We start from the raw sequence: 26,220 nt of genomic DNA on the forward strand, positions 1-26,220 counted from the left end.
AGACCTTCCTGGGTAACTGACATCCTGCCTGGAAGAAAGACACATGTACATAGGTAAGAGACATCCTGGATGGCAGGTTGAGACATGAATGCTAGGCAAGTGGCCCTGCCACAGTTGAATAATCCAAATGTGATGGTTTGTATACGCTTAGCTCAGGGGGTGGCAATATTGGGAGGTATGGCCTTATTGGAATATCTGTGTCACTGTGGATGTGGGATTAAGACCCTCATCCTAACTGCCTGAAAGTCAGCCCTACACTAGCAGCCTTCAGATGAAGACTTAAAAGTCTCAATTCCTCCTGCACCATGCCTGCCTGGATGCTGCCATGTTCCTGCCTTGATGATAATGGACTGAACATCTGAACCTGTAAGCCAGTACCAATTAAATGTTGTTCTTATATGACTTGCCTTGGTCATGGTGTCTGTTCACAGAAGTAAAACCCTAACTAAGACACCAACCAAAGGAAACAGGAGTAAGTGTACCACCAAAGACATGTTCCTAAGGAAATCCTCTAACTCTAAATCCTGACTGATGGGAAAATGTAATGTAACATGGCACAAATGTTTGTGGATCTCAGGATTTAAAGCTTTGTACTGTTCTGGCTCAGGGTGGCAGTTCAGCTTCAGAGTCTGTGCTGCTGACCCAGACTGGTCAGTTTTTGCTGACTAATTCAGATCAAGGTCTTGCTTTACTGTGCTCTCGTGACTGCTTGGGTTGTTTTGGATTTTTAGACCCGAACATAGAAATTGATGCACAAATTTAAAGTAAGCAAAGATATAGATCAGAACTGTGCAATTAGGAAACTTAAGCTTTTAGGTGCTATAGTAATTTTTCTTGTTGCTATAACAAACTGCTACAAATCTGTGACTAAACACAGATTTATTTTCTTGTAGTTCTAGAAAAAAAATCCAAATGAATTTTTGAAGATATAGCCAGGCATTTAGATTATTTATTTTTGAAAATTTCATATGTATGAGTGTTTATCTCCTTGTGTGTATGTGCACCATGTGCGTGTCTGATTCTGTGGGCCTATAAGAGGGCATCAGACCCCTTGGGCCTGGAGTTATAGTTGGTTATAATCTGCCAAGTGATGCTGGGAGCTGAACTTGGGCTCTCTACAAGAACAAGTGGTCTTAACTGCTGAGCCAGCTTCCCAGGACCCAAGGCCAAGCTCTTGATTTTGACCTTGCTCCTTTTGGAAGCGTGAAGGGAAGACTGTCTCCTTCACCAACTAGAGGCCATGGGTTTTCCCTAGCTTGCTTGTGACCCTACTCAACTTACACATTGCCAGCAACCTCTCTGTGCTCACATCTGGCTTGCCTCCCTCTGAGAAGGATGTTTATGGTTTCATCTATGATTCATCTAGAATAACCTGCTCCCTTTAAGATTTATGATAGTCTTAATTCTTGATAAAGTCTATTAAGAGCTTTGGTCCTATATAAAGCATTCACAGCTTTTAGGTATTAAGGTAAAGACATCTTTGGGGAATATCATGTAAGCTATTGAGATACTGATTCTAATTTCATTAACAACATACACTTTTCTCAAACACACATAAAACATACAAAAAGCCAGAACACAAACTAGGACAGATGAGAAAACAACAGATTGTGAATCTTATGTTGACCATTGTGAAAATGGTTGTGAATAGTAACCAAAGGTCATGTAAACAAAGGTCCTGTATTAGGTACATGTCTCATAGCTAATGAAACATTCAACAAAAGAAACAAAAATTTAGCTTACAGTTCAGGAGACACAGTCTGTCACATCAGGGAAGGGATGGTGGCTAATCACATTGTATTCACAATCAGAGAGATGGGTACAGGGCTAAATTCACTTTCTCTTTTTCATTCATGTATGAACACCAGATGATCTCATGGAATGTTGCCGCCTACAGTTAGAGTGGGGCTTCCCATCTCAAATGGCCAAATCTGGAAACTCTCTAATAAGATCAATCTATAGGTTATTTTAAATGCCATTCTATTGACAACCAAAGTTTAGCCATTATAACTCCAACCTTTGTCAACCTGACATTCAAATAAATCACCTTTAAGCCACAGCCTTATACCTCTTGGCCCCATAAGTTACCAGGGTTCTTTTATTATACAGAATGCATTCATTTAAATTTCAAAAATTCCCAAAGTGTAAACTCTTTTATCTCACAGAGACAAAAATCAGAATCCAGAAACTAAAGAACAGAAGTGATAGAGACGATGAATATAATCAAAAGTGAGCATTTGCCTGGAGTGGGGACATGGAAAAAAAATCAAGATTAAAACAGGATGAAAAAGGGAAATGGCTTAGTGATCAAAGCTCTTGCTGCACAAGCTTACGGACAATAGCAACATTCCCAGAACATTAGTAAGAACTCCACAAGGATAGTGACCAGATTAATTGCAGCTTTGGAATGTGGAGCCAAGCCTCCGAGAAAGCAGCCGAATGAGACTGGCCATCAGTGAACTCGGGGTTGGATTGAAAGAGCCTACCTCAAAGAAGGCAGAAGAGAAATCAAGGATGATTTGGGACTACACATGCATGTGTGTGTACAAATACACGTTCATCCCACCCCATGCATGCACCCCCATGTAGGCTTAGATTTTTTTTTTTCAAAACCTACTTTAATAAGGGTTCTTAAACACTTCGAGCTCCCTTCTAGTGCACTGACCAAAGGTAGGGGAGGCAGATGGTTAGTAGGACAAGGGGATGTGGAGTTGTTTAGAAGTAGTTCTCTGGGGGTGTTTTAAACATGCATTATAAGCAGCAGTCTAGTCCAATCAGCAGACACCAAACGCAAATCAGCAATGGCAGTCCAATTGGCAAGCACCAAACACGAGTCCTTAGCGGCAGCTCTATCCAGAAGAAACCTCGAGGCTCCGCTGAATCAGCTTGAGTCCTCAGAAGCAGCAAGAAGCAGCTAGAACACCACAAGAAGTTCTTTGGTACTCTTCTCTGTACAAAGTTACAGACAAGCAGAGACCAGCAAAGAGCAGCAAAGCACTGCAAGGCAAACCAATGCAAAAGCATCATTCACTGTCTGTTGGGTTATACTTACACTCTTTCTAAACGTCATGCTCCCTCTCAAGTCTGTGCTTTAGGAAAACACCACATGCCCTTCTGCAAGACAGCTTCCAGAAAAACATCCAAAGAAACCAGAAATTTCCACTTCACCTGTCCACATGCAAACATGAACATATATATGCACACGGCATAGATGCGAAAATGGAATAAATGATATAAGTCAGCCACATACAGAGCTGTGAGAACAAAGGCCCACAGGAAGCTGAGGTCAGGGGGGATGTGTGCATGTCAGTGTTATAACTTAATGAATGCGTTGTTCCTCAGGACGTCCGTGGTAGTCATGGGGGTTGGTTGATGACAATTTAATTGTTTTTTATAACAGCACAATCTTTTCATTTTCTTGCCTTTAGAGATGTCATGAGCTACTAACACCTTTTTAAAAATTGTAAGCCAGGTTTATGAAAGTATAGATTTTGAATACATATAATGCACCCTTTAAAATAAATATAATTCCATGGGCTTTTGCAAATGAATATATAACGTTTGCATCAGCCCTAACACCTTCTGGTGCTTTTTATGTAAACCTTTTGGGTCTTTTACACCCCTTCCTACAGCTAGATAACCACTGATACTTGGTTCTTTAGGATCCAGGATTAAAAGTTTTATATTTCTTAACAAACTCACTTTGTTTCTTATGGTAAGGTCAATGGTATGTGTCCATTTCATTTTATTTTCTAGGGTCTGGGTTTCCCCAGACTCCTCTGTAGTAGTTTTGGGGACATGTATTTATGTTCTACACAATTCATGTTGGAAGTGACATAAGGCACTTAGTCTTTGATGAGTCCTAGGTGACTCTTTATCCCTGTCTTCTATTTTTGGCACCATATTAGGTATACATTGACAGTACTTTTCTTTTTTCTTTTCTATCTTTCTCTTCTTTCCTTTAATTTAATTTAATTTAATTCTTGAGACAGGGTTTTTCTGTGTAACCTTGGCTGTCCTGGAACTTACTCTGTAGACCAGGCTGGCCTCAGACTTACAGAGATCCTCCTGCCTCTGCCTCCTAGTGCTGGGATTAAAGGTGCGTTCCATCACAGCCTGGCCTTTGGGCAGTACTTTTAGAAGATGAAACAAATGGGTGTCATTGAGTCCTTTCTAGGAACAGATGTATCTGGAACAGTCAATAGTGAACTGGGGCATGAAAAACAAACAAGCCTTTGGAAGGGGGGGGCAGACACAGAGACACAGAGAGAGGCAGAGACAGAGAGAGGGAGTGTTTTCATGTATAAGTGCATTTTCCTGTGCATGTGGAGGACAATGCCCACTCCAAATATCCTCCTGTTTTGTTTGTTTGTTTGTTTTTGGTGACAGGGCTCTCACTGAAACCGTAGCTTAATATTATGGCTAGACTGGCTGGTTATTAAGCTCCCTGGGGTTTGCCTGTGTCCAACCCCTCCGTGCTGAGGTTTCAGACAGACACTACTCCGTCCTGATTTTGTGCGATGCTTGGGATCCAAATGCAGGTCCTCAGGTCTGTGCAACAAGTATTTACTTCTTTAACCATTTCTCCAGCCCCAAACAAACCTTTGTGAGTTAAGCTACTGAGCTTTATCTCTCTCTCTCTCTCTCTCTCTCTCTCTCTCTCTCTCTCTCTCTCTCTCTCTTTCTGTGTGTGTGTGTGTGTTTATGAGAGAGAGAGACAGAGAGACCCCTCTCCTGGTCCCATAGCTCTTTACCTTATTTTTTTTGAGACAGGATCTCTCACTGCCTAAAGCTTGTTCACTGACTGGGCAGGAAGCCAGTAAGCCCCTAGGAAACATCCATTTCTGCCTTCCTGGGTGCTGGGATTGCAGGCATATTCCACTGCATCCAGCTTTTTACATGGGTACTTCAGATTCGACCTCAGATCCTCATGACCACACCGTAAGCACTTCCCTGGACGAGCTATTTTCTAGCTCTAGCAAAGAGAATGTTAGCACGGAAAGATGGCTCTGTTTTATTTAAGAAAAAAAAACTGAGAGCTCCTCAAATTCAATTTTTTAACAAATTAAAATGTTTTCACATCTTCTCAAAAATGTTTGCCAAAATATTTTTAAGGAAAAGTATGATCCCATTTTAATTCACTTCGCTTTATAAATACAAGAAAAGAGAGATATAAAACCGAACTGCAGCAAAACGTTACCTACAACCATGGAGATCTGATTCTGAACCTTCTGTTCTGCACCTGTCCTGGGTGACCTTCCTTTCTTCTCTCACACTTAAAGGAAATGACCTTTCTTGGCACTTTCAGCAGCTTATGTTTGGCTCCCAAATACAGTTGTACATGTCTTACGGAGCATAATCTAAGACTAGATGACAGAGAGAGGTCTGTCTTAGGGCGGAGGATATCCCAGCATTCACAACGGAGCAGGAAATATCAAGAAAGGAGAATGAGAGCTGAGAGTCTTATCTCTGGACTGTCTGTGGTCAGGAGCTCAGATGGGCTGAGAGGGCAGGATGGTCAGTTCTTCTTGGAGGTGGCGTAGGAAGCAGACAGGGAGGAGGAGGAAGTTGCCTTCCCTTTTTAGTCAATGACGCCTGCTCAAACATCGTGGAATTCATCATCAGCTGAAGTGGACAAGAAGCATTTGTACATGCATATGGGCTGGACTCCTAAAGTGTAGGCTAGAGCAGCTGAAGGCCACTGTGGCAAGACAGGGTATCCAAGGAGAGAGTGGAACTAGGGACTGGGCTTCCCTCACAACATATCTCCTCCCAAGATGCCTCTCTGGCTGAGGCACTGAGATGGGCTTGTCCCATTCTGAGGATGGCTCGCAGTGAGTGACACCCCTTATTTTGGATCACTGTGGTCATCCCAAGTAAGTCCTTTTAGTGAGCTTGTGTTGATTAGGACTGAGCAGCAAGTCTAATACCCCCCCCCCCCAAGCTCATGGAGAAGCAAAGGAAAAGGACTTGTTTTCATGGTGAACAGGGAAGTTGGCCCTAGGGTAGTTGCAGGTAACTCTTGATCCAGAAGCATTGTTGTGAGTCTTCTTTCACAGTTGTTAAATTCTTCTCTATGTTGGTTCACCCGGGTGAGCTCTACCTTCAAGATGCTAGCAGCTGTTCCATCTTTCACCTTCTTCTTTGTCGTCTCCTCTTCCTCCTCCTCCATCTTCTTCTTCGTCCTCCTCCTCCCCTTCCCCTCCTTCCTCCTCCTCCTCTTAGATTTAAACCTAAGGTTTTAAATGTGCTGTTTTAAACCCAGTAAACCAATCGGGGAGTCATCATGACTGTAAGTGTGTGTTATCTTCAGGTAGACCGATCTAGGCAACTTCGATTTTCCTACCTGGGAGAGTTTGGTTTTCATACTAGAACAGTTAATCCTGATCTTAGACTCTAATATCTCATACTTTTCAGTGTTGTACATTTAAACCTAAAGAGAATTCCATTACAGTAGTTGTGTTGATTTCTTACACGGCAGAGTCTGTATATACACATGCTTAATTAGTACACGCCATTATATGGGAATTTCAGCATCCTCATTTTTGATTACTGTGTGGTATTTTGGACAAATGGCTGCATGCACACACACACACACACACACACACACACACACATACACACACTGTTTTCACAGTTTCTCCGTGTGGCCCTGGATGTCCTGCATCTTATTCTGTAGCCCGAGCTGGCTGAATTGGATATGCTTCTGTGCAGACTCAGAACTGGGGAGGCGGAGGCAGAATGATGAATAGTCTGAGGTCAGACTGGTGCACCTGAGAGACCCCATTTCAAACGGAAAGACAGAAAGTGGCATTGCTAACCCCGAATCTGCCCTTTAGCTGGGGTTTCCCTTGTACTTGAGTGAACAAATGAATAAAACTAGATTTAAGAATTGTCTTCAGTTTCCTCTTGTTATCAACGAGCTTTCAAAATGCCTGTGAAGCATCGCAGCCACCCTACCCTATAAGTACTCTGAAGGCAGAACGGAGTGATTTGCCGAAACTGACTATTGCAGGAGGGCAAGTGAGAAATGACAGTTTCCAGGCTCCCCAGGAACAAGGGGCCTGCTGAAGGCATGCATGAGCCTCCTGATCCTTGCTGGGAGGAAGAGTCAGGCTGTGCACCTGTATCTTAGCAGGAAAACGAGGAGCACTAGCCCCCAGGACACCCGGTGCAGGAGTGTTATGTGGAGACATCTTCCCACGTTCTACTTCAAACTTCTGGTAGATGCTAAAATAAAGTCTGATTTGACACTGTGTCAGGAGACATTTCAGATTTTCATCCAGACCCTCCTAGTGGCATAGTTTTCTTTTGGTCAGTTGAAATTTCCAGGACTCAGCTTCAGGGGGCTGGAGAGATGGCTCAGAGGTTAAGAGTACTGACTGCTCTTCCACAAGTCTTGAGTTCTATTCCCAGCATCCTTATGGTGGCTCACAACCATCTGACCTGCAGGCATACATGCAGGCAGAACACTGTATACATAATAAATTAAAAAATCTTAAAAAAGAGCTTCCAACTCTATAAATTAGGTATTATTATTATGATTACATTCATATAGTTTGACATTCAATAAAAGAGCAAAAGGTAAATAACTAAATTAGAGTTGGCAATATATCCTAAAACCTTGATCCAGAAGTCTCTATTCACAACAAAATCATTATAGCACTTCATTTCTAGAACATTCCTAGCAGATGTTTCGCTAGAGGGAAATTCTTAGAATTTACTATTATAATTAGCATGTGATCAGTTTTGAGATAGGCTTTCATTGAGTAGCCGTAGTTGGCCTAGTATTTGCTATGTAGCCCAGTATGAGCTTGAACTTGGGGTGATTCTCCTGTCTTTGTCTCCTGAGTTCTGGAGTTAGAGGCATCTGCCACCACCACCAGCTTCATTTACATACAAATGGTTTGAAAAGTGGCAGGGTCTATAAGAACAGAAATTGATTTTTAAAAGTTAGGAAATGCATATGCGCATATGCACTCCGTACATACACAGTATCTTCAAAAGCATAGCCTACTACAAAATTTTAATTGTGAGTGTGTTCTCTTTTCTTTGTATTGTTTAAAAAAAAATTAGGAAGTCGATGGTAAAGAAACAGATGATTAAACTCTCACAGTTTTCAGATCCAACATGGACCCTGAAACCAGGCCATTGTATTGGGGGAAGATTCAGGAATGACCCAGAACAGTCTTCATGACCTTGGGTAAAAACATGGATATCTCTGGATGAAATATCCAGTGTACCTTCTATTTTAATAATGAAGCAGGTGCCAGGGTTGTGGCCTCTCAAAGGGGTCTTCGTTTGGCATCGATAACTGGGTGGTTTCTGTTTTGTCTGGGGGGATAAATATTTGAAGGGGAAACTGTAGAAGGTTTTGCGGCTGTTACGATGTTATTGATACACAGACTGACGCTGTTATGGCGGGTGCTAACTGGCTACATTATCTTTATGCCTCCAAGGTAACCTGAAGCAGCTGTCTATTGCATTGGCACTACCTTACCCTGAAGCGTCTGCCCTGCTGGGGACTGTAACCCGAGCCAACTGCCTGCCTTACAGAGGCTGCTTTAGCTACTGACAGCAAGAAAGGGAGGAAGAGAGTGAAATCGGCCAGGATGAATCCTTCCAAGCGGGGCTAGATGCTGAAAGGCTCGCTACGACGATGGCCCTGCCATCTCCACCTCCACATAGGGGCAACAGTCACTAGTGTGTCCTCTTCAGGCACGGAAACGAATGCTCGAAGGAAAGCTCTGGAAGATTTCTTTTTCTCTTTTGAACTCTGCCATGTATCGCCGCAGGCCATGTCCACGTGGAGATCGAGGCTCACCAAAAGCCTGAAGCTCCCATCTCGAAGGATGCACTCCTTCCCGTGCTCAGCTCTACTGGCCTGTTTTGGAAACACCAGGGAAAATGCTGCCTTCGACCAGTCCAGCTCGACGGATAATCACTCCGCCATCTATGTCCAGCCCATGGCCAGAGCAGGCGGACATCCAAGTCACCCAAAGGGAGAAGAAAGAGCTCCAGAGAAAAGGCGAGATTCTGGTGTGCACTTGGAGCAAAACGGCCGAGCCAATGGCGATAACGGCAAACACATCGCTGTGCAGCCTGCAGAGACCCCTGAGGGTTTGCCCAGGTCCCTGAATGAGGAACCAGACCATGAAGCCGTCACTTTCCAGACGTCCATCCCTAGACCATCAATTATTGACATGCCAAAGGTGAGCAAGCTTTCCCAATGAATGCTGTTACAGATGGGGCGGGGTCAGGGAACATTCTATCGTTTTTTTTTTTTTTTTTTTTTTTTGTTGTTGTTTTTTGTTTTTTGTTTTTTTTTTTTGTTTGTTTTGGAAACTTTGGCAAACATCATTGTTTAAATTCATTACTGTATAAGACACAAAGAATTCTCTCTCGCTAGTGAGAGGAAGTGTGGAAACCCTTTGAAATTCTCAGCGTGTTCTCTGAAGATGTAGAGAGAGAAATGACAGAGTCCATGGCAAACCAGACTTTAGTGAACTGGTTGTAATGCCTCTGAACAAACAAAAGATCAGAGGATATATGCATTTTATATATATATATATATATATATATATATATATATCATACATACACTTAAAAACTGATCTATATCTTTCTATGTACTAGCATTCAGGATCTGAAGTCTGACTACAGAATTTCAGTAATTGTCTTTAGTGGTTAGAATCATGTCTGGAAAATGGACTGGTGGGGAAAGTTGAAAATGATAGGTAGCCCTGTGTACAGAGCAGAAAGGAATGCACAGAAAATGGTATTCATGAAATGGATGCTTCTCTAATTTTTAAGATTTAAAGACGGGAAGAGAAGGGATTTGAAAGCTGCCGTCCCTGCTCTCCTGGGACTTGGTCTTGAGTTACTGTTTTCTTTCTTTTGCTTTGGCATTATTGGACTTCAGGTTTTGAATGTTCTGGTTTGTTCGAGATGTACACCCCATTTCCTAGTCCTCAGCAGTCCCTATTAAGAGGGGTGGTCGAGAAAGAGTCTTCTAAAGGGTATAATCCTAAAATGGTATTGAGGCATTTTGTATTGGTGGAAGACCAGAGCTAAAGAGCCTGAAAGGTTTTCACTATTCATTAACACTTAAAAGTTCTGATTTGAAGCTTTTTTTCTCCACTTGTTTATTAAGTAATAAGGTTTCTTTTTTTGTTTTTGTTTTTGTTTTGGTTTTTGGTCTGATTTGCTTACTTGGTCTAAGGAGGTTTTTTTTTTTTTTTTTTTTTTTTTTTTTTTTTTTAAGCAATAAAAACTACAGCTTGCCCAACCTTAAAGGGATTTAAAAGATAGTTCTGTTTGACAGTCTGTAGCAACAGTTCTAAGCCTTCCTAATGCTGTGTTACCTCCTCCCCACACCTTAGTACAGTTCCTCATGGTGTGGTGACCCCCAACCCTAACATTATTTTCATTGCTACTTTATAACTATTTTTCTACTGGTATGAATTGTAATGTAAATGTCTGTGTTTTCTGATGGTCTTAGATGACCCCCATGAAAGGGTCATTGGACCCCGAAAAGAGATGGTGATCCACAGGTTAGAATGACTTGTCTGTAGCATTATATTAAGTATATATTAAGTATATATATATTAAGTCTATTAAGTGATCTAGAGGCATAGCTCAGTGGTAGGGCACTTGCTCAGCAGGTACCAGGTCCTGAATTTCATCCCTAGAATTGCCAGGGAACAAAACACACATGATTAAGTTTTAACTTCATTGTTTGAATACTGGTATTCTGAAACTTTGCAGAAGATTTTTCACCAAACCCTATCTTTTTTTTTTTTTTTTTTGTTAGTATCATTAAGTCAACCCCTGAACGTCCAACAAAACCCAATATACTTGTTTAGTTTTCTGTGCATGTCTATATATAGACTGAGATATTTGTAGCGGATCTGAGTAAGTGTCATGGCCACGTTCACAGAAGCTGCATGGTCAAGAAACGAAGCCACACTACCTTGATGAGCTAGAAGCATACAGTCTGTCAAGGAGGGCAGACAGCACCTCAGCCTCCTCCCTCTGTTGCTGAACTTAGTAGCAAACAGAAGGTCTTGGTCCGATTTTCTGCTTTAATAGATCCCGTGACACAGGGGGCTGACATTTTACAAGAGCCAGTGAAACACATGGGAACCCATTCTCTCCTTCCCCATGCCGGTCCCAGGGACCAAGCTCATGTCATCAGGGTTGGTAGCAAGCAGCAAGCGCCTTCACTCCCCTAGCCTTCTTGCCTGCTCAAACCTTAGTAGCTGAAAAATAAGGGAAGGACCTTGTGACTAGGGAGTCATGTGACCAAGACTACAGACCATTCATAGACATTGAACACGGCCTAGGAGTAGGTGCATCAGAGAGATTGAAAACGAGGCTGTAAGTTGGAGAAATGCCTAGAAAGGCACAAAGACCCTCAGAGGGAAGATGTTGAACCACAGCAGGAGCTTTGGGAATTTTGTACAGAGCTATGCTGTAGACGGGATTTCATTCTGGGTGGTCTGGAGTTGAGAAGGTTAAAGTTAAGTACCTCCGTTCTGGGGTCAGTCATGAAAGGACCAGCAGGGGATGCCTCAGGGAGAAGCAGATGCAGCTGCTGACCCAGGAAGGCTGAAAGTGAATAAAATTAAGGGGCGGAGACTGGGCTAAGAGGAGGTGAGTGGGCGCCTGTTGTGGTTCCAATGCGGAGAGCTCACCCACCCAGAGCACATACATTCTATCAGCCTTTCTTCTTGGTGCATTACGTGGAGGCTGTCACCTCACCCTAGGGAGGTTCCCAAGGCCACAGAGAGAGGAAGTGTCAGACTCAGGGTTAGAGTTGAGTTCTCTCCAACTCCCAAGTCCACCCTTAGAAACAGAAGGTGCTTCTATTCCTGATATGTAATGCTTGAGGACTTAGAACCAGATAGTCCTATATGAGGTCACCTCCTTTTCAATTAGAGCTCCACATACGAGTATGTGCCGTGTATTTATAAAAATGTACAGGACATGTAAATGCAGCAGCTGGACTCGATTGCTTTGGGTTCAGTCCCCAGCAGTGTAATGTATATTTATAAATGCACACGTGTGTATGTTTATAACTATTAGTTTTAAAATTTAATTTGAATAACTTTTTTTTCTGACACGGTGGCAGGTGTGGAACACTGTGGAAAGAGATATTTTTCATTTTCTGATGAAAGCTTTGCTGATGGCCATGGGGGAGCTTCTGATTAAAAGTGCCAGCGGCTTCTTTGTGACCGGACGCGTCTTCAGTGGCATGTTTCCCCTAAGTGGGTGATGAATGAGCTAGCTTTGTTACAGTCTTGCCTGGTGGCTGACGAATTTCCCCTTTAGGTGTACCAATCTTCCTCCAGGAAGCTGCTTGGGTAGTGGTCTTTAATAATGCTTGCATTTCTTTCTGACGTTCAGCTTCAGAATACAACAACTTGAAGTGAGGACAGGCACCCCTCAGGCATCTTCCATAACCCTGGTAATCAGAGGGGAAAGAGGGTCATTTCGATCTGAAATAGAATCTAGTCCGAGTGAAAAAGCTGAGAGTAGCGAACGGATAAACTAGGTAGAAGCAAAAGGGTTTATTTGGGGTACAGAAAGGCATATGCGTCTCTACTGAAGAAGTGACACAGAGATGGCTGAGGAGTAAGGAACTTGTTGCCCAAGGCTGTCAGCCTGAGTTTATCCCTTATGTTCTACACACAAGCACACAAGCATTAAGTTATTTATTTAAAGAGTTATCTGACCACCGAACATGGTGGTCCGTGTGTCTAACCCCAGCACTCGGGAGGCAGAAGCAGGTAGATCTCTGTGAGTTCCAGGATAGCCTGTTCTATAAAAAGGGTTCTAGGACAGCCAGTGAAGACAGTTACACAGAGAAGAAACCCTGTTTCAAAACCAAAAACCAAAAAAGTAAAAGTTATCTGAAAAATCATAAATGATATTAACTAGACTTTAAACTTCCTCCTCCTCTCCTTCCTCCTCCTCGTCTTCTTTTTCATCCTCCTCCTTCTTTTTTTAAAATAGTCTCACTATGTAGCTTCAGTGGGCCTAAACCTCACTATGCATACCAGAATGGCTTTGAACTCATGAACTCATGAATTCCTCCCAAGTGCTGGAATTAAAGGCATGTACAACCGTGCTTGGTTTCAACATTTTTTGTGTGTGTCCCTTTCCTGTTTCATGCTTAAATTCAAAGTAAAAAGCTGACAATTAGAACATGTTCTATAGTTGGGAGTCAATGGTCCCTTAGTAGTCTGTCTCACAGGTGAAGCCTCTCATAACTGGGAGGCGGGGCAGCTGGGAGAAGATTGACAGACAGATTTCCACCCCACACCGAACCCTTCCTATGTGGCTGGTAGTGCTTTACCCTGCAGCATCTTGGTACTATAGACTGAGGAAGAAAAGAAAGACTGCAAGTGACTAAGGGCTTTATAGTTCTTTTCATGGTTGAGAAAGTGTATAGCAATGTTTTTATCTAGTTCTCGGTGTGGGGGTAAGCAGTCTGACACAGAAGAGGTAATACTTGTGACCAGGGAAATCATGCCTTGGTGTACTGTAACTAAAAATAGGTCAATTATATAAAAATTCAGGGTAACAGGATCCACCTTAGAGTGTCCACTGCATTTTGGAACAAGCTGGTTGTGCATTCAGACATAGGACGGCAACCAGAGCGAACCATCCCTGCGGTCTCACAGTGGCCTGAGGAAAGACGCAGACTCAGGCAGTCCTTGCTTTTCAGGGTGTGGGCCTTGACCTTGCTCTCTTTGAGACAACTATCTTCCTTTAATTCCTTTATCTAAAACACAGTCTTGGTATAAGTTTTGAAGAGCCAAATGTGTAAGTTAGAATGCCTGTCTCATCATAGACTTTGGAAATTAACTGTCAGAGTTGGACAGATCAAGCCAGATGTTGTTTCCATTGAAAAATTCTAAGTAGAGACCAGGAAAATGCCTTAGTAAGGTGCTGGCTGCATAAGCGCGAGGAGTTGAGTTTAATCCACAGGCATGGTGGTGCTCACTAGCACAGCGGTGCTCACTGGCGTGGCGGTGCTCACTGGCGTGGCGGTGCTCACAGGCGTGGCGGTGCTCACAGGCGTGGCGGTGCTCACAGGCGTGATGGTGCTCACTGGCATGGCGGTGCTCACAGGCATGGCGGTGCTCACAGGCATGGCGGTGCTCACAGGCATGATGGTGCTCACGGGCTTGGTGGTGCTCACGGGCTTGGTGGTGCTCACTGGCGTGGTGGTGCTCACTGGCGTGGTGGTGCTCACTGGCATGGTGGTGCTCACGGGCATGGTGGTGCTCACGAGCGTGGTGGTGCTCACTGGCGTGGTGATGCTCACTGGCGTGGTGGTGCTCACTGGCATGGTGATGCTCACGGGCATGGTGGTGCTCACAGGCATGGTGGTGCTCACTGGCGTGGTGGTGCTCACTGGCATGGCGGTGCTCATAGGCATGGTGGTGCTCATAGGCATGATGGTGCTCACTGGCATGGTGGTGCTCACGGGCATGGTGGTGCTCACGGGCATGGTGGTGCTCACGGGCATGGTGGTGCTCACGGGCATGGTGGTGCTCACTGGTGTGGTGATGCTCACTGGCATGGTGGTGCTCACTTACAATCCCAGTGCTGGGGAGGGAGAGATGGGTGGGTCCCTGGGCTTAGTGTGGTCACCCATCACATTCCAAGCTAGAGAGAGACCCTGTCTCAGAAAGCGAAGTAGATGCCTTGCGATGATGCCTGAGGTTCACCTCTGGCCCCCACATACATGTTCTCACACATGTGTATGATCTCATACATGCCCGCATGCACTCATGCAACCCCATGTGCAGAAACACACACATACAAGGAAAGATTAGATGGCATGTGGACATGTCAGCAGAGTATTTCCTCTCTGCTGATTAAAGCAGGACTGCTCAGCCCACTCTGGGCAGTGCAGTTCCTGAGCAGTAACCCTGGGCTGCAGGGAAACACGCCAGTAAGCAGTGTTTTCCACGGTCCCTGCTCCACTTCCTGCCTCCAGGTTCCTGCTTTGAATTCTTGCCCTGAATTTCCTCAGTGACGGACTGTTACATGGAACTGTAAGACAAAACAAACCCTTTCCTTCCCTAGTTGCTTTTGGTTGGAGTCTTTTATCCAAGAAACAAAACCTATCAAAGGCAGTACCATTGGGAGATACTCTATTAGGCTACATATTAAATTTTTTGGTACAAATGAATTTGCTTGCATTCTTTTTAGAATGAGGTCTGCATCTTTTCCTAATGGGTCTGAAGAACTTTAAGCTAGCTAAAGAAGCAAGTGCCTTGCTTGGGATGAACATACGATTTGATGTGACCTTTAATAAAATTTCCAGTTGACACGCTGAGTCACAGGCTTCATGACAGCATTTTAAATATACGTATCTGCTATGGTGACTTCTTCTCATCCACCTTTTTTCCTCAGCTCTATGTCACCCCTGCCGGGTCCTTTCTATGTTCTGAACCACGCCCTCTTCTGCCCACATGTTACATGTCTGCTTGCTTGTTACATGTACTTCATCTGCTTGCATGTTGTGTGTATTTTATCACTCTATTTCTCTTTCTTTTCTCCCCTCCTCTTATTTACTTAAATAAATATTTTATTATTTTAGAATTTCCTACAATGTATTTTGATTATATTTATCCTCAAGTCTTCCCCCACCTCCAGTTGAGATCCTCATTTTTTCTGGACTTCATGTACTCTTTCATAAAATTTTAATAACTCCAATTTGTGTTGTCCATGTGTTTCTGAATGTGGGGCACGGGGCATGTGGCACCTCCCAAGAGCCATTCCCTTTAAAATACGACTTTCTTTTTTCTACACCATAAATCGTCACAGCTCTTGAGATGGGGAAGCTTATGAACCTCTTCCCACTCTGTACTAGAATGCTGACTGGATTGATTTTGCACAGGCCGTGGACAGGCAAACACAGGTGCTGTGGTCCCTCTTGCTTTTTCTTCTCTCTTCTTTCCTTTAAGGCCTCTGCTTCTCCTTCCACATCTCCCTACTTTCGTACCACACACATCTATCTACTCGTCTGAAGGACATTTTGGCTGGTTCCTTTTATTAGCAACCATGAAGTTTCAGCGCAGCAATCAACACGGGTATGCAAATGTCAGTATGCTATGTTGGCTCTGTGCCTTTTGGACATTATATCCAGAAATATTGTAGCTGGGTCATACGGTAATCCTGATTTTAGTTTCCTGAGGAACCTGCTCAGTAGTTTTATAGTAGCTGCATAGACTTCCATTCCCACCAACAGCAAATGAGACATCTTCTTTCGTCCACATCCTTACCAGCATCACCATTTGTTTTCAGGATAGCCATCTGACTGGGGTGAGAGGAAGGCTCAAAACAACCTTAATTGAGTTTCTGTGATGGTTAAGGGTGTTGAGGACTTCTTCAAGCACACATTTTTCATTTGTATTTCTTCTTTTGAAAACGGTCTCTTCAGCTCATTGGCCAATTTATTGACTGGATGACTTGGGTTATGGAGCGTAATTTTCATGATTATTTATATAGTCTAGGCACAAACCTCCTGACATATTTCTTTCTAATCAAAAGCAAATTAGAAAAACCACACAATCACGGTAAGTTGTCTGGTTTCATTTTATATACCGAGCAAAACAAGCATCTTTTACTTCCTCAGATACAGATGTTTGAATGAGGTTGAACAGGTCTCATCTCATTCCGTTTAAGCAGAGCATTGCGCAGGCTTGTGTATAATACCCCTATACACGCTCAGCCAGAGAAATTTTAAGCCAGCTATTCAGTTGCATTCCAACTAGAAAAAAAAATAAGAGAAATAGCTTCTTGGCTCTTCTGAGGATGAAGTAAAATGAATGGTCCTCATAAAATCATGAATTTTACACTGTACAGCTTTGTCTCTTGGAAATCTTCCATAAAAGACTCCAGAGGACAGCAAATGTGCAGACCACTCAGCCCCGGTTGAGCTGAAGGGATTGTACACTGTGAACCAAGAAAGAAGACACAAGTGTATGATTTAACAAAAATCGAAAGTGCTGTTTACAGGCAAGGTTACCACTGCTTAAAAATCCAGTTTAAAAAGACACCCGTTCCAGCAAAGATTGGCATGTCAGAGGGAGAGCGGTAGAGAGGAAGAGGTTGCCCGTGTTTGAGTGGCACCTATTTCCAGGGAGAATTCTCACCTTCTACAGTGAGACTCTAACGTCTCTTGGTGACTTGTTTGTACTCTTCCTTTATTATGTTTTAAAGGCGGGGTCTTGTGTAGCCCCATGCTGGTCTTGAACTCCTAACTTAGCCAAGGATGACCTTGAACTCCCGATTCTCCTTCCTGCACCTCGATGGTACTGAGATCTCAGCTCTGTGCTTCCAGACCAGGGTTATGAGCCACTGGACACTGGACACAGGCCTCCATGCTTTCTGGGCAAGTGCTCTATTAGCTGAGCCATGTCCTTGGCATTCCCTAGCCCCAACTTTTACAGAGTAAATGTAAGTTTTGTATAGGCGATACTCTTGACCATCGAACTGAAGAACTACCAAGGAGATTGTAATTGGCAAGACCCCAACCCAAGCAAATCTGCCTCTGTGCAGTTGGAAATTCCTGTCTTCTTCATTATATAACCTGAGGCCATGCTTCAGCTGAAACTCTCTCTGTTCCACTATTGCACTTGCTGAATATGCTGGAAACTGGAATACATCTTATGCTCTGCGAGCCACAGGGGGCAGCTGAATGAATGTGCTGTCTCAATCATGGGAAACTAGAGAGGATTTTTTTCCAGCTAAGGACTCTGTTAACCTGATCTGAACTGTTGTTCCTTTTCCACTCGCCGCTCTTCCTTTCCAAAGAAAACATAACTCGTTGACTTAACGCTTTTCCAGCATGCTCTCGTCGCAGTTGGTTTTGTAATTCTGCACCAGGGGAAGCGAGAGCTTGGAAAGTGGAGGCAGTTAGAAGAAGAGAAGCCTCCGTGAGAGCCGCCGAGTCTGAAGCAGGAGGTGTGGACAGCCTCATTCTGGAAATCCAGTATGTGTCTGCCATGTTTACTTAAACGGAAAATGACGGTTCAGGTGGGACCTAAGCCTCGGGTGCCATCTGATTGTTGTAAGGAGAAATTCCTCCTCAGATGCTGCCTGCCTGGGAAAAAAAAGTCAGGCCATGGACCTTAAAATTTCAAATCTTGGGCTGAGGATATGGGCGAGTTGGTAAAGTGATCATCTCCCAAGCATGAGGACTTGAGTTCAATCCCCAAGGCCCACTTAAAAATGCTGACTATGGTTGTAGGTATACATCCATATATATGGCCTATATATAGGGCCTCTTAATCCTTCACAAACAGTACCGCTAATTGTAGATCAACCATTCCAACAAATGAGCCTATGGAGACCTTCTTATTTTACCCACCACAGACTATAATTTATAAGTAACAGAGTTACTGTATAAGGAGGTTCTATCTTTGACACAAACCATGCCTATTTTCACGAATATTATATTGTTTACTTATGTTTCATATGTATGCACATGGGATATGCATTTGGATGTGTGGACACACGTGTGCATGAGCATTTGGAGGCCCTAGGTTCATATCAGGAATCTTTCCTGTTGCTCCATGCCTTATTCCTTGAGACAGGTCTATTAGTCAAATAGTCCAGCTAGCCAATTTGTTCTTTGCATTCCCTGATTCTATTTTGTAAGTATTACAGGTGGCCTATCATGTTTACCCAACATTTTCACAGGTTCTGGGGATGCAAATTCATGCCTCAAACATGCTAGACAAATACTCTATCACCGACTCACACCTCCAACACCTTAATAATGTATATTTTTCAAATTTATTTTTATGTGAGTATTTTAATCTTTTGCTTGCATGCATGCCTGTGGACCATGTATATGCATTGCTTTTGGAGGCCAGGAGAGGGCGTTTGGTTCCCAGGAAGTGGAGTTACAGATAGTTACAGCTGCCATGTTGGTTCTGGGAATCAAACCGAGCTCCTCTGGAAGAATCGCCAATGCCCTTAACTGCTGTGAAATCTCTCTAGCCCTTTTATAATACTTTTGAATACACGAAAGCATGAATCAGCCATTACAGCAAAACCGAGGGGGCAGACTTATGATATAGGACTTCTTACTTTTATAAATTCTTACCACTTAGCCTTTGTCTAGTACTGCCAATGTCTTTGTGATCTATCCCTTTTTGTAGAAATTCATGGAATTGATGTAAGATTGTGCAGAAGGGCTAGAAGTCAAGATCATTTTTCTCTGGAAGAATAAACTTCATCTCCACCAGGCTTCAGGTGAAAGACTGAGAAAATTTTCTTCTCAAGTGAACTTAGCCAGAGGAAAATGCGCTTCTCAACGCCCCGAGTCAACTTCTTCATTTCATTGTATTTGCTGCCTGACATAAACCAAACCCTCTGAGATTTGGCTTCCCAATATGAGTATAGTAGTTCTTATGCTCCTAGTACTGTTTCAGAAAGAGCAAGTCCATGCACAGGACCTTAAACAGTTTAGGAAAAACATACAGCGGAGACAGAGGAAAACAGGGGCCATGCTTTCCTCGAGATTTTAATAGCAGGTCACGAAGCCCACGTGGATACTGTTGACATTAGCACGGCTCTGAGCTATTTGAGGGACATGGCAGTCAATGCCAGGAATTCTGGTCTTTCAACATTTTGGATCCCCCTCCCCCCTGACATGATTCGTAGAGAACTTGATGTCCATAAGATGTTTTCAGCTAATCTGATTGAAGTATGAAATATACAATCTTGCAGTTACACACACTGCTTTCTAAAGCTGAAGGCTAGTCAGTCAAGGGCCTCTGTATTATGATTAGGTCAAGGGGTGTTAGCAGTTAGCATTCAGAGCTCACAATCTGGCAACTACTGTTTAGCCCGCCAAGGATCATTCAGTGTTTACTGAGGTTCATGGTGTTTGCATCTGCCCTGAGCATGTGCGGAGGCTTGTCCTTCTCATGATCCCCTAAAGAGTCAATAAAGCAACCATTTATATACTTTTCCCCTTTCGTTTCTATTATTCTTCTGTTACTTTCTTTTTTCTCTATTTCATTGTTTACTTTTCTCTTTCTTCTTTTCCCCTCCTTGCTTTGTTTTTATTCACCTCCTCTGCCCTTTCTATCTCCTCTCCCCCAGTTTTTGTCTCTCTCTTAAAGACAGAGTCTGGTCATGTAATTCTGGGCAGGCTTCAAACTTGGAATCCTCCTCTCTCCGCTTCCAAAGTGCTGAGACTGCAGGTATGTGCCAGCATGCTAGACTTTCGCAGATTTCCGCTGTGTTCGCAATAAGTAACCAAATAAGACTTGAAATCCTCTTTATGGGTGGATTGGGTAGATTATGTGCTGATATTACATCCATTAAATAAATCACTTGAACATCTTTGGATTTTGGTGTCTACGTGTTAGCTTAGAATTCATTTCCTGTGGATCTAGAAGGATGTCCTTAATAAGGAAAAAGTGGTTTGACTCAGCAAAAACAAATAATTTCAAACCCAACTATCAATATGCTAGTTCTCCTGTGCCTTCAGTAATTGGTGTCAAGCCTAACTTTGAAGTTTTAAAGTTTGTGTTTGTTCCCCATGTCCTCAGATGGAGCAGGGCAGCGCTTGCAGTTGGGCCCTAGCAGACTCTGAAGAGCAGAGTGCTGGTTTTGCCTTTGCCTAGACCAGCAGCTAGGCAAAGAACAGCCACAATAAAAGGCAGTAAGCAATCAAACGGCACTGCACACTTATCTCTGCAGTTGGGGTGAAAGGCACTTATATGGCTGCAAGCATTGCTTTTCTTCCCACCCGGTGAATTCTCCAGGAACTTGAGTTTGGTTAGACATTAGAGCCTTATCCCTGTCTTGCATTACCATGTCTCTTTCTTTTTCCTACTCCTTGTTTTGGTTAGTATCAAAATCCGTGTTTTCTTGAAATATTCACAGTCCAGTTACTAGTGCTCCAATCGAAAAAGACTTTCTGCCACAATCCACATTCAGTTGCTGCAAACTACCACCTAAGGCTGAATAGTTTATTTCAAACGGCATTTATTTCTTTTAGTTCTAGAGACTGGAATGCCACGGGTCAAGGGAACACATAGGTGACACCCTGCTCACTCATGGGGACTCCATATGGAGTTCTGAGGTTGTTGTGTATCACACAGTGAGCAGATCATCCACAAATGCCAAATTAGTTTTTTACAACTGCCACAGTTTGAAAATAAGCCGTGACTATATCCATGCAGAAAGATGAATATCAGAGCCCGGATGAGTTAACAACTTCTCAGAGGTCTTACCTGCTTTCATTTCTCTTTTTGTTGTGCATGTGTGGTCTGAATGCATGTGTGCATGCCTGTGTGTGTGTGTGTGTGTGTGTGTGTGTGTGCATGTGTGTGTGTGTGCATGTGCGTGTATGTTCACACATGTGTGGATACAAGTGTGTGACATCCAGTATCTTCATCAAACATGCTCCACCTTACATGTTGACATAGGGTTTCTCATGGGAATCTATATCACTGATTCAGCTTGCCTAGCTAGCCACCTTGCTCTAAGGATCCCTTATAATTAATTCCAAGGTGTCTGGGACAAGCTACCACAATGCCGTAGATAGAAGCATGAAGCAAACACTTTCCTCATTGAGCTATTTCCCTGGACCCTGACCCTATTTCTTAATACAACAACCTCAATCTAACTATAGGTGGCTGCAGTCAAACCGTAACAGATTCTTTTGTTTTTCACTTCTGCATTGTCCAGATAGACCTGCTTGTCATGTACTTCTATCTATCCCAAACTCCCTACTGAAAGTTTTAAAGGCTATCTATTGGATGATCCACTAAGGGAGCTTTGAACTTGACTTATTTTCAAGAACACACGATTGGCAGGTCTCCAGCTGTTTCTCTCTGGCATCTTAGTAATACCGACACCCAGTGTAGGGATTCTCATGGATGATGGGGAGGGATATCCTTGTGGAGCCATCTCTAATCAATTCATTGCTGTGTTTCACAGTAGAAAGTGGCATTACCTGGGAAGGACTCAAGTCAGAAAAGTTTTCACCCAATCATTCTTTTATCCAACAAATACTTAGAATATTCAACATGTTCTCTTGAAGGGCCACATATTCTCATTGGCTTAATAGTTTAGTGTTTGTAACTCAGGCTCCTCTCAAGAAACAGAATATATATATATATATATATATATATATATATATATATATATATATATATATATATCTGTGTGTGTCACAGAAGAAGGAGGAAGGTAGAAGTGTTTTAAAGGTTTGGCTCATATACTCATTGGGACTAACAAGTCCAAATTCTACAATGCATTTCTGCCCCCTACAAACTGCCTAGCCCCTGCTGCCTGGACACAGAGTGCTTTCTTTTTCTTTCAGAACCTTACTGGTTGCTCTGAAGGCTTATAATTGATTGGATGATATCCACTTACTTCATTGACTGCAGTCTTTCTTCAAGTCAACCAATGGCGGATTTTACCCTCCTTCCAAATGACCTCCCTAGGACTCTGAGATTACTGTTTGATTAAACCCCTTGGTAGTATAGTCTGTCCAAGTTGACACTCAAGGCAATTACAATGCCCTTGATAAAGGGAAAAGAGTTGTGGATTTTGTCCTGGGCTCCAGTCTCAAATTGCTAAATGGCTCTCAAGACCATTTCTTAAACATTCTGAGGCCAACTTTACTTTTATGAAAATTATTGGGGGAAGGGACAATAGACAGAAAGTTTCCAAGATAGTAACATCCCATTTGGCTCTATAATTCTGAATCTTTTAAATTAATTCAGTTTTCTGAACACTTTTCCTCCAATCTTAATCCCCCTGTTGTAGATGTGGTGCTAGGAAATTGCAACCACATGAAGAAGTGTTTGCTGGAGAGGCAGAGGAAAAGTGAGCTTTAAAGATGGCCTCCAGTGGCAGCCATCTTGAGGGAACTAAAGGGAAGGGTTGAAGCTGAGGACAGGGCTGTAGCTTTGTTGTCAGAGAGCATCTGCATGGAGGATCTGCCAGTCATATCTGATTCTGATAGCTCTACTCTAAGCTCCGACCCAGATCTGTTCCCACCACGAAAACCAGTTCCTTCTCAAGGATTTCTCTTATACCATCTAAGCTTAGCTTAGAGGTAAGCTGGTGTTAAGCACAACCTAGAGAAGGTCAAGCCACAAAGTCTATACATTTGCTGACTTGGTTCAGATGACTGGTTTCCTTTGAAATATGTGTCTGCCTTCCCTTGGCAGTGAGAATGTTGTCAGATCTATTAAACTGTCATTAAACTGGCTCTGAATCCGTGCCTGGCCTCCGAGAGCAGGAGTTCTCTCAAATCTGTAGCTAGGGATCACATCCAAGCGCTTGTGTTAAGAAACATTTTTCGTGCTCCCCAGGCCTGAGCATTGTCTTTGAAGAACTTAAGTAGAGGATAGCTAGTGATTTTTTCCAGACATGATAGGTTTTAAGAAAAACAAAATATCCATATGGTTGTTACAGACACACAGCAGTTGTGATGTCTGGCAAAACTCACTTGGATCTCAGATGCTCCAGTTCAGAAGAAATGTGATAGTTATTTAATTATAAAAAAATTAAATTATACAACTTCCACTTGTTTGTTAAAAAGCCCAGTGTTAGGAGAAGACTTTACGGGGACTTCTCACAGGCCCCGAGTTAGCATCCAAGGCTCTTTCTGCTTTGTCACAGGCTCAACTGCTTTTAGAGGCTGGCTCCCTTCAACATGTGTGTTCGTGAAGAGCCCACTCTATGTATATGCGCATGTGTGTGTTCATATATGTGTGTATGCACATTTGATGTGTTTCTATGTGTATAAGTTGACATCTGTTATTTATTATCTTTTTACCATTTTTATGATAATGTCACACCTATGTATTGAATTAGACACTTTACATGGTCAGCTTTGCACTTCCAAGGCAACATTTTTGTTATATATTATTTGATTTACATGGTTAAGTTTTCTCTTTTATGTGAATGAGAGGATTTATATATACATACATATATGTAAGTGTGCATGTGTGTGTGTGTGTGTGTGTGTGTGTGAGAGAGAGAGAGAGAGAGAGAGAGAGAGAAAGTGTAATGGAATATATATGTCTTAGAAACAGAAAGAGAGCTACTTAGAGGAATGAGACCAGCAAGGGTGGTGGTAGTGGTCATGGTGGTGGTGAAGGACATGGGGAAGGGGCAAGTATGAGCAAATTATAACATGTATGTATGGAACTGTCACAATTAAATCCATTTGTTTGTATGCTAACAAAAATTAGCTTAATGAAAGAGTGGGGCTGGGGAGATGGCTCAGTGGATGAAGTGTTGCAAAAGCATGAGGACTTGAGTTCAAATCCCCAGCACCCACATAAAAGCCAGGCATGGTAGTGGCCGTGTCTGTAGCCCCGGGTCTCAGGGAAGGGGCTGGAGGCGGGTAAGTTCCTGGGGCTCGACAGCCTGACATTCTAGCACGTGAGCTTTATACTCAGTGAGAGACCTGAGGACAAGGTAGAGAGCAATTGAGGAAGACCCCTGACATCAACCTCTGACCTCTATGCACATGTCCACATGTGAGAGCACACCTGTGTGCACACAAACATACATGATAGACATTGGCAAACACGTTGACCAGATCATACACAGTAGCATAGCCCACAGCACAAGTTCATTTCCACTGGTGTGGTGTGTGTATCTTATACAAAAACTCCTCTCATTCACAGGTAATAATTGCTAACAAAGTATGACCTGGTTCTATTTGTCCAAAGCTCTGAGAAGCACTGACACTTTGGTCTGCACTGGTTTTGGTTCTTTTCTTTTCTTTTCTTTAGACAGGATCTTGCTATACAGCCCATGCTGGCATAAAACTCACAATCCTCATGCCTCAGCCTCCTAAGCGGTCGGATTACAGCTACGGCCCACTATTCTGGGCTCTGGTTTGTAGTTCTGGCAGATGAGAATGCAGCAGATACTCTTGAGCATAGAGGATTCTAGACAGGCCCTGCCAGGGCCTCCTTTCTATCTTCTCCCAGCTGAGTGAACTTGAAGGCCACCTTAGTGAAGCTGGGTGAAGCTGGGTGGGGAAGACAGTGGAAGAGGCTCCAAAGCCATATAGATGAGACAGGAAGGTCCTACCCCTTTGTCAAGTCTTTTCCCCCCAGGTTGCAATGAAACCAGGAAAGATAGGTGCTCAGCTGCTCAGAGCAGGGCAGTGGTCAGTATCTCTGCACAAGCCCTGTGCCTGCGTAATGGGCTGGCAGGGAAACTGCAAGCCAGGAGTGATGTTAATCTGAAACGAAAATTCCTGTCTCACCTAGCAAGTCTCACAGGAGCATTTTCAAATTTTCAAACTAGTTTCAAAAGCATTGGGAATGCAGAGGGAAAGACTCTGTGACCAATGTCCTTCCAGCCACTGGGGGGGGGTGGTTCCCCAGCTCTGCTAACCATCCTGATTGTCTTAGGAAGGGGGCTCAGGCAGGTTTAGAATTCATTCTGGACGACTTACAGTGTTCCCCTTAGAATGGCTCAGCTTTGGTTTTCTTCCCCACCAGCTCTAAGAGCCCTAGGCCAGGGAATATGAGACCCACATCTGTAGGCAGCTGGTCATGGCCTTGAGGACTGGGACCCTAGGATTTCCCACACTCCCACAGACTTCACACACAGGGTCAATTCCTTACCCTCCTATCTGGGGCACTGTCCAGAGTTGGCCATTCTTCACCGATGCCATTTCCCATCCTTGGTTGTTGAGCTCTCAGAGGGGCGGAGAGGACCAGCTGTGACGGTAGCGGGTGTTCAGTCTACTCCTTGCTGTAGGACCAGAGCCCCGTGTGGGAGAAATTATACAAATACCGAATGGCTTCCTAAGAATGTCCCCTACCCTTCAGAACTAAAGGAATTCCTTTAGAAATTCACATTTGAGAGTTTGTTTTGGAATGCCATCTTGTTTGGGAAGGCTGGGATGGGGGGTCTCTGCGTTTGGATTCCATCTGCACCAATGGAATTGGTATCATTGATACAATGATTAGGGACATTGATACAGAAGGGAAGGAGCAGATGTGTGAGGTCCTTCCATACAGATGGTGCTGGTATCATCTTCCTCCCTCTTATTACCCACTGCAAGCCAGCAGCGTACGGGACCAGGCCCCCCCTTCACAATATGGTGACATTGTGGTAGTGCTGGAGGCATAAATATCTGTAGTCCTGTGTAGGCATTGCAAAGTTGAGTCTAAGCCTTCTTCCTGTGCT

The 26,220-nt window shown here is 43.4% G+C and overlaps 1 protein-coding gene across 1 annotated transcript in view; it reads left to right on the forward strand.

Moving 5' to 3' along the window:
- Window positions 1–8,798: 8,798 nt before the first annotated feature.
- Window positions 8,799–26,220, forward strand: part of FAM107B (family with sequence similarity 107 member B) — a gene marked incomplete at its 5' end in the record, with an annotated part of 189,799 nt that continues 172,377 nt past the window's right edge. The window contains one exon of the mRNA XM_080918071.1: window positions 8,799–9,212. Coding sequence (XP_080774197.1) covers window positions 8,799–9,212 — 414 coding nt within the window. The remainder of the gene's footprint in view (window positions 9,213–26,220) is intronic.

This window comes from Micromys minutus, assembly GCF_963924665.1.
Source record: "Micromys minutus genome assembly, chromosome: 6".
NCBI classification, from domain to species: Eukaryota; Metazoa; Chordata; class Mammalia; order Rodentia; family Muridae; genus Micromys; species Micromys minutus.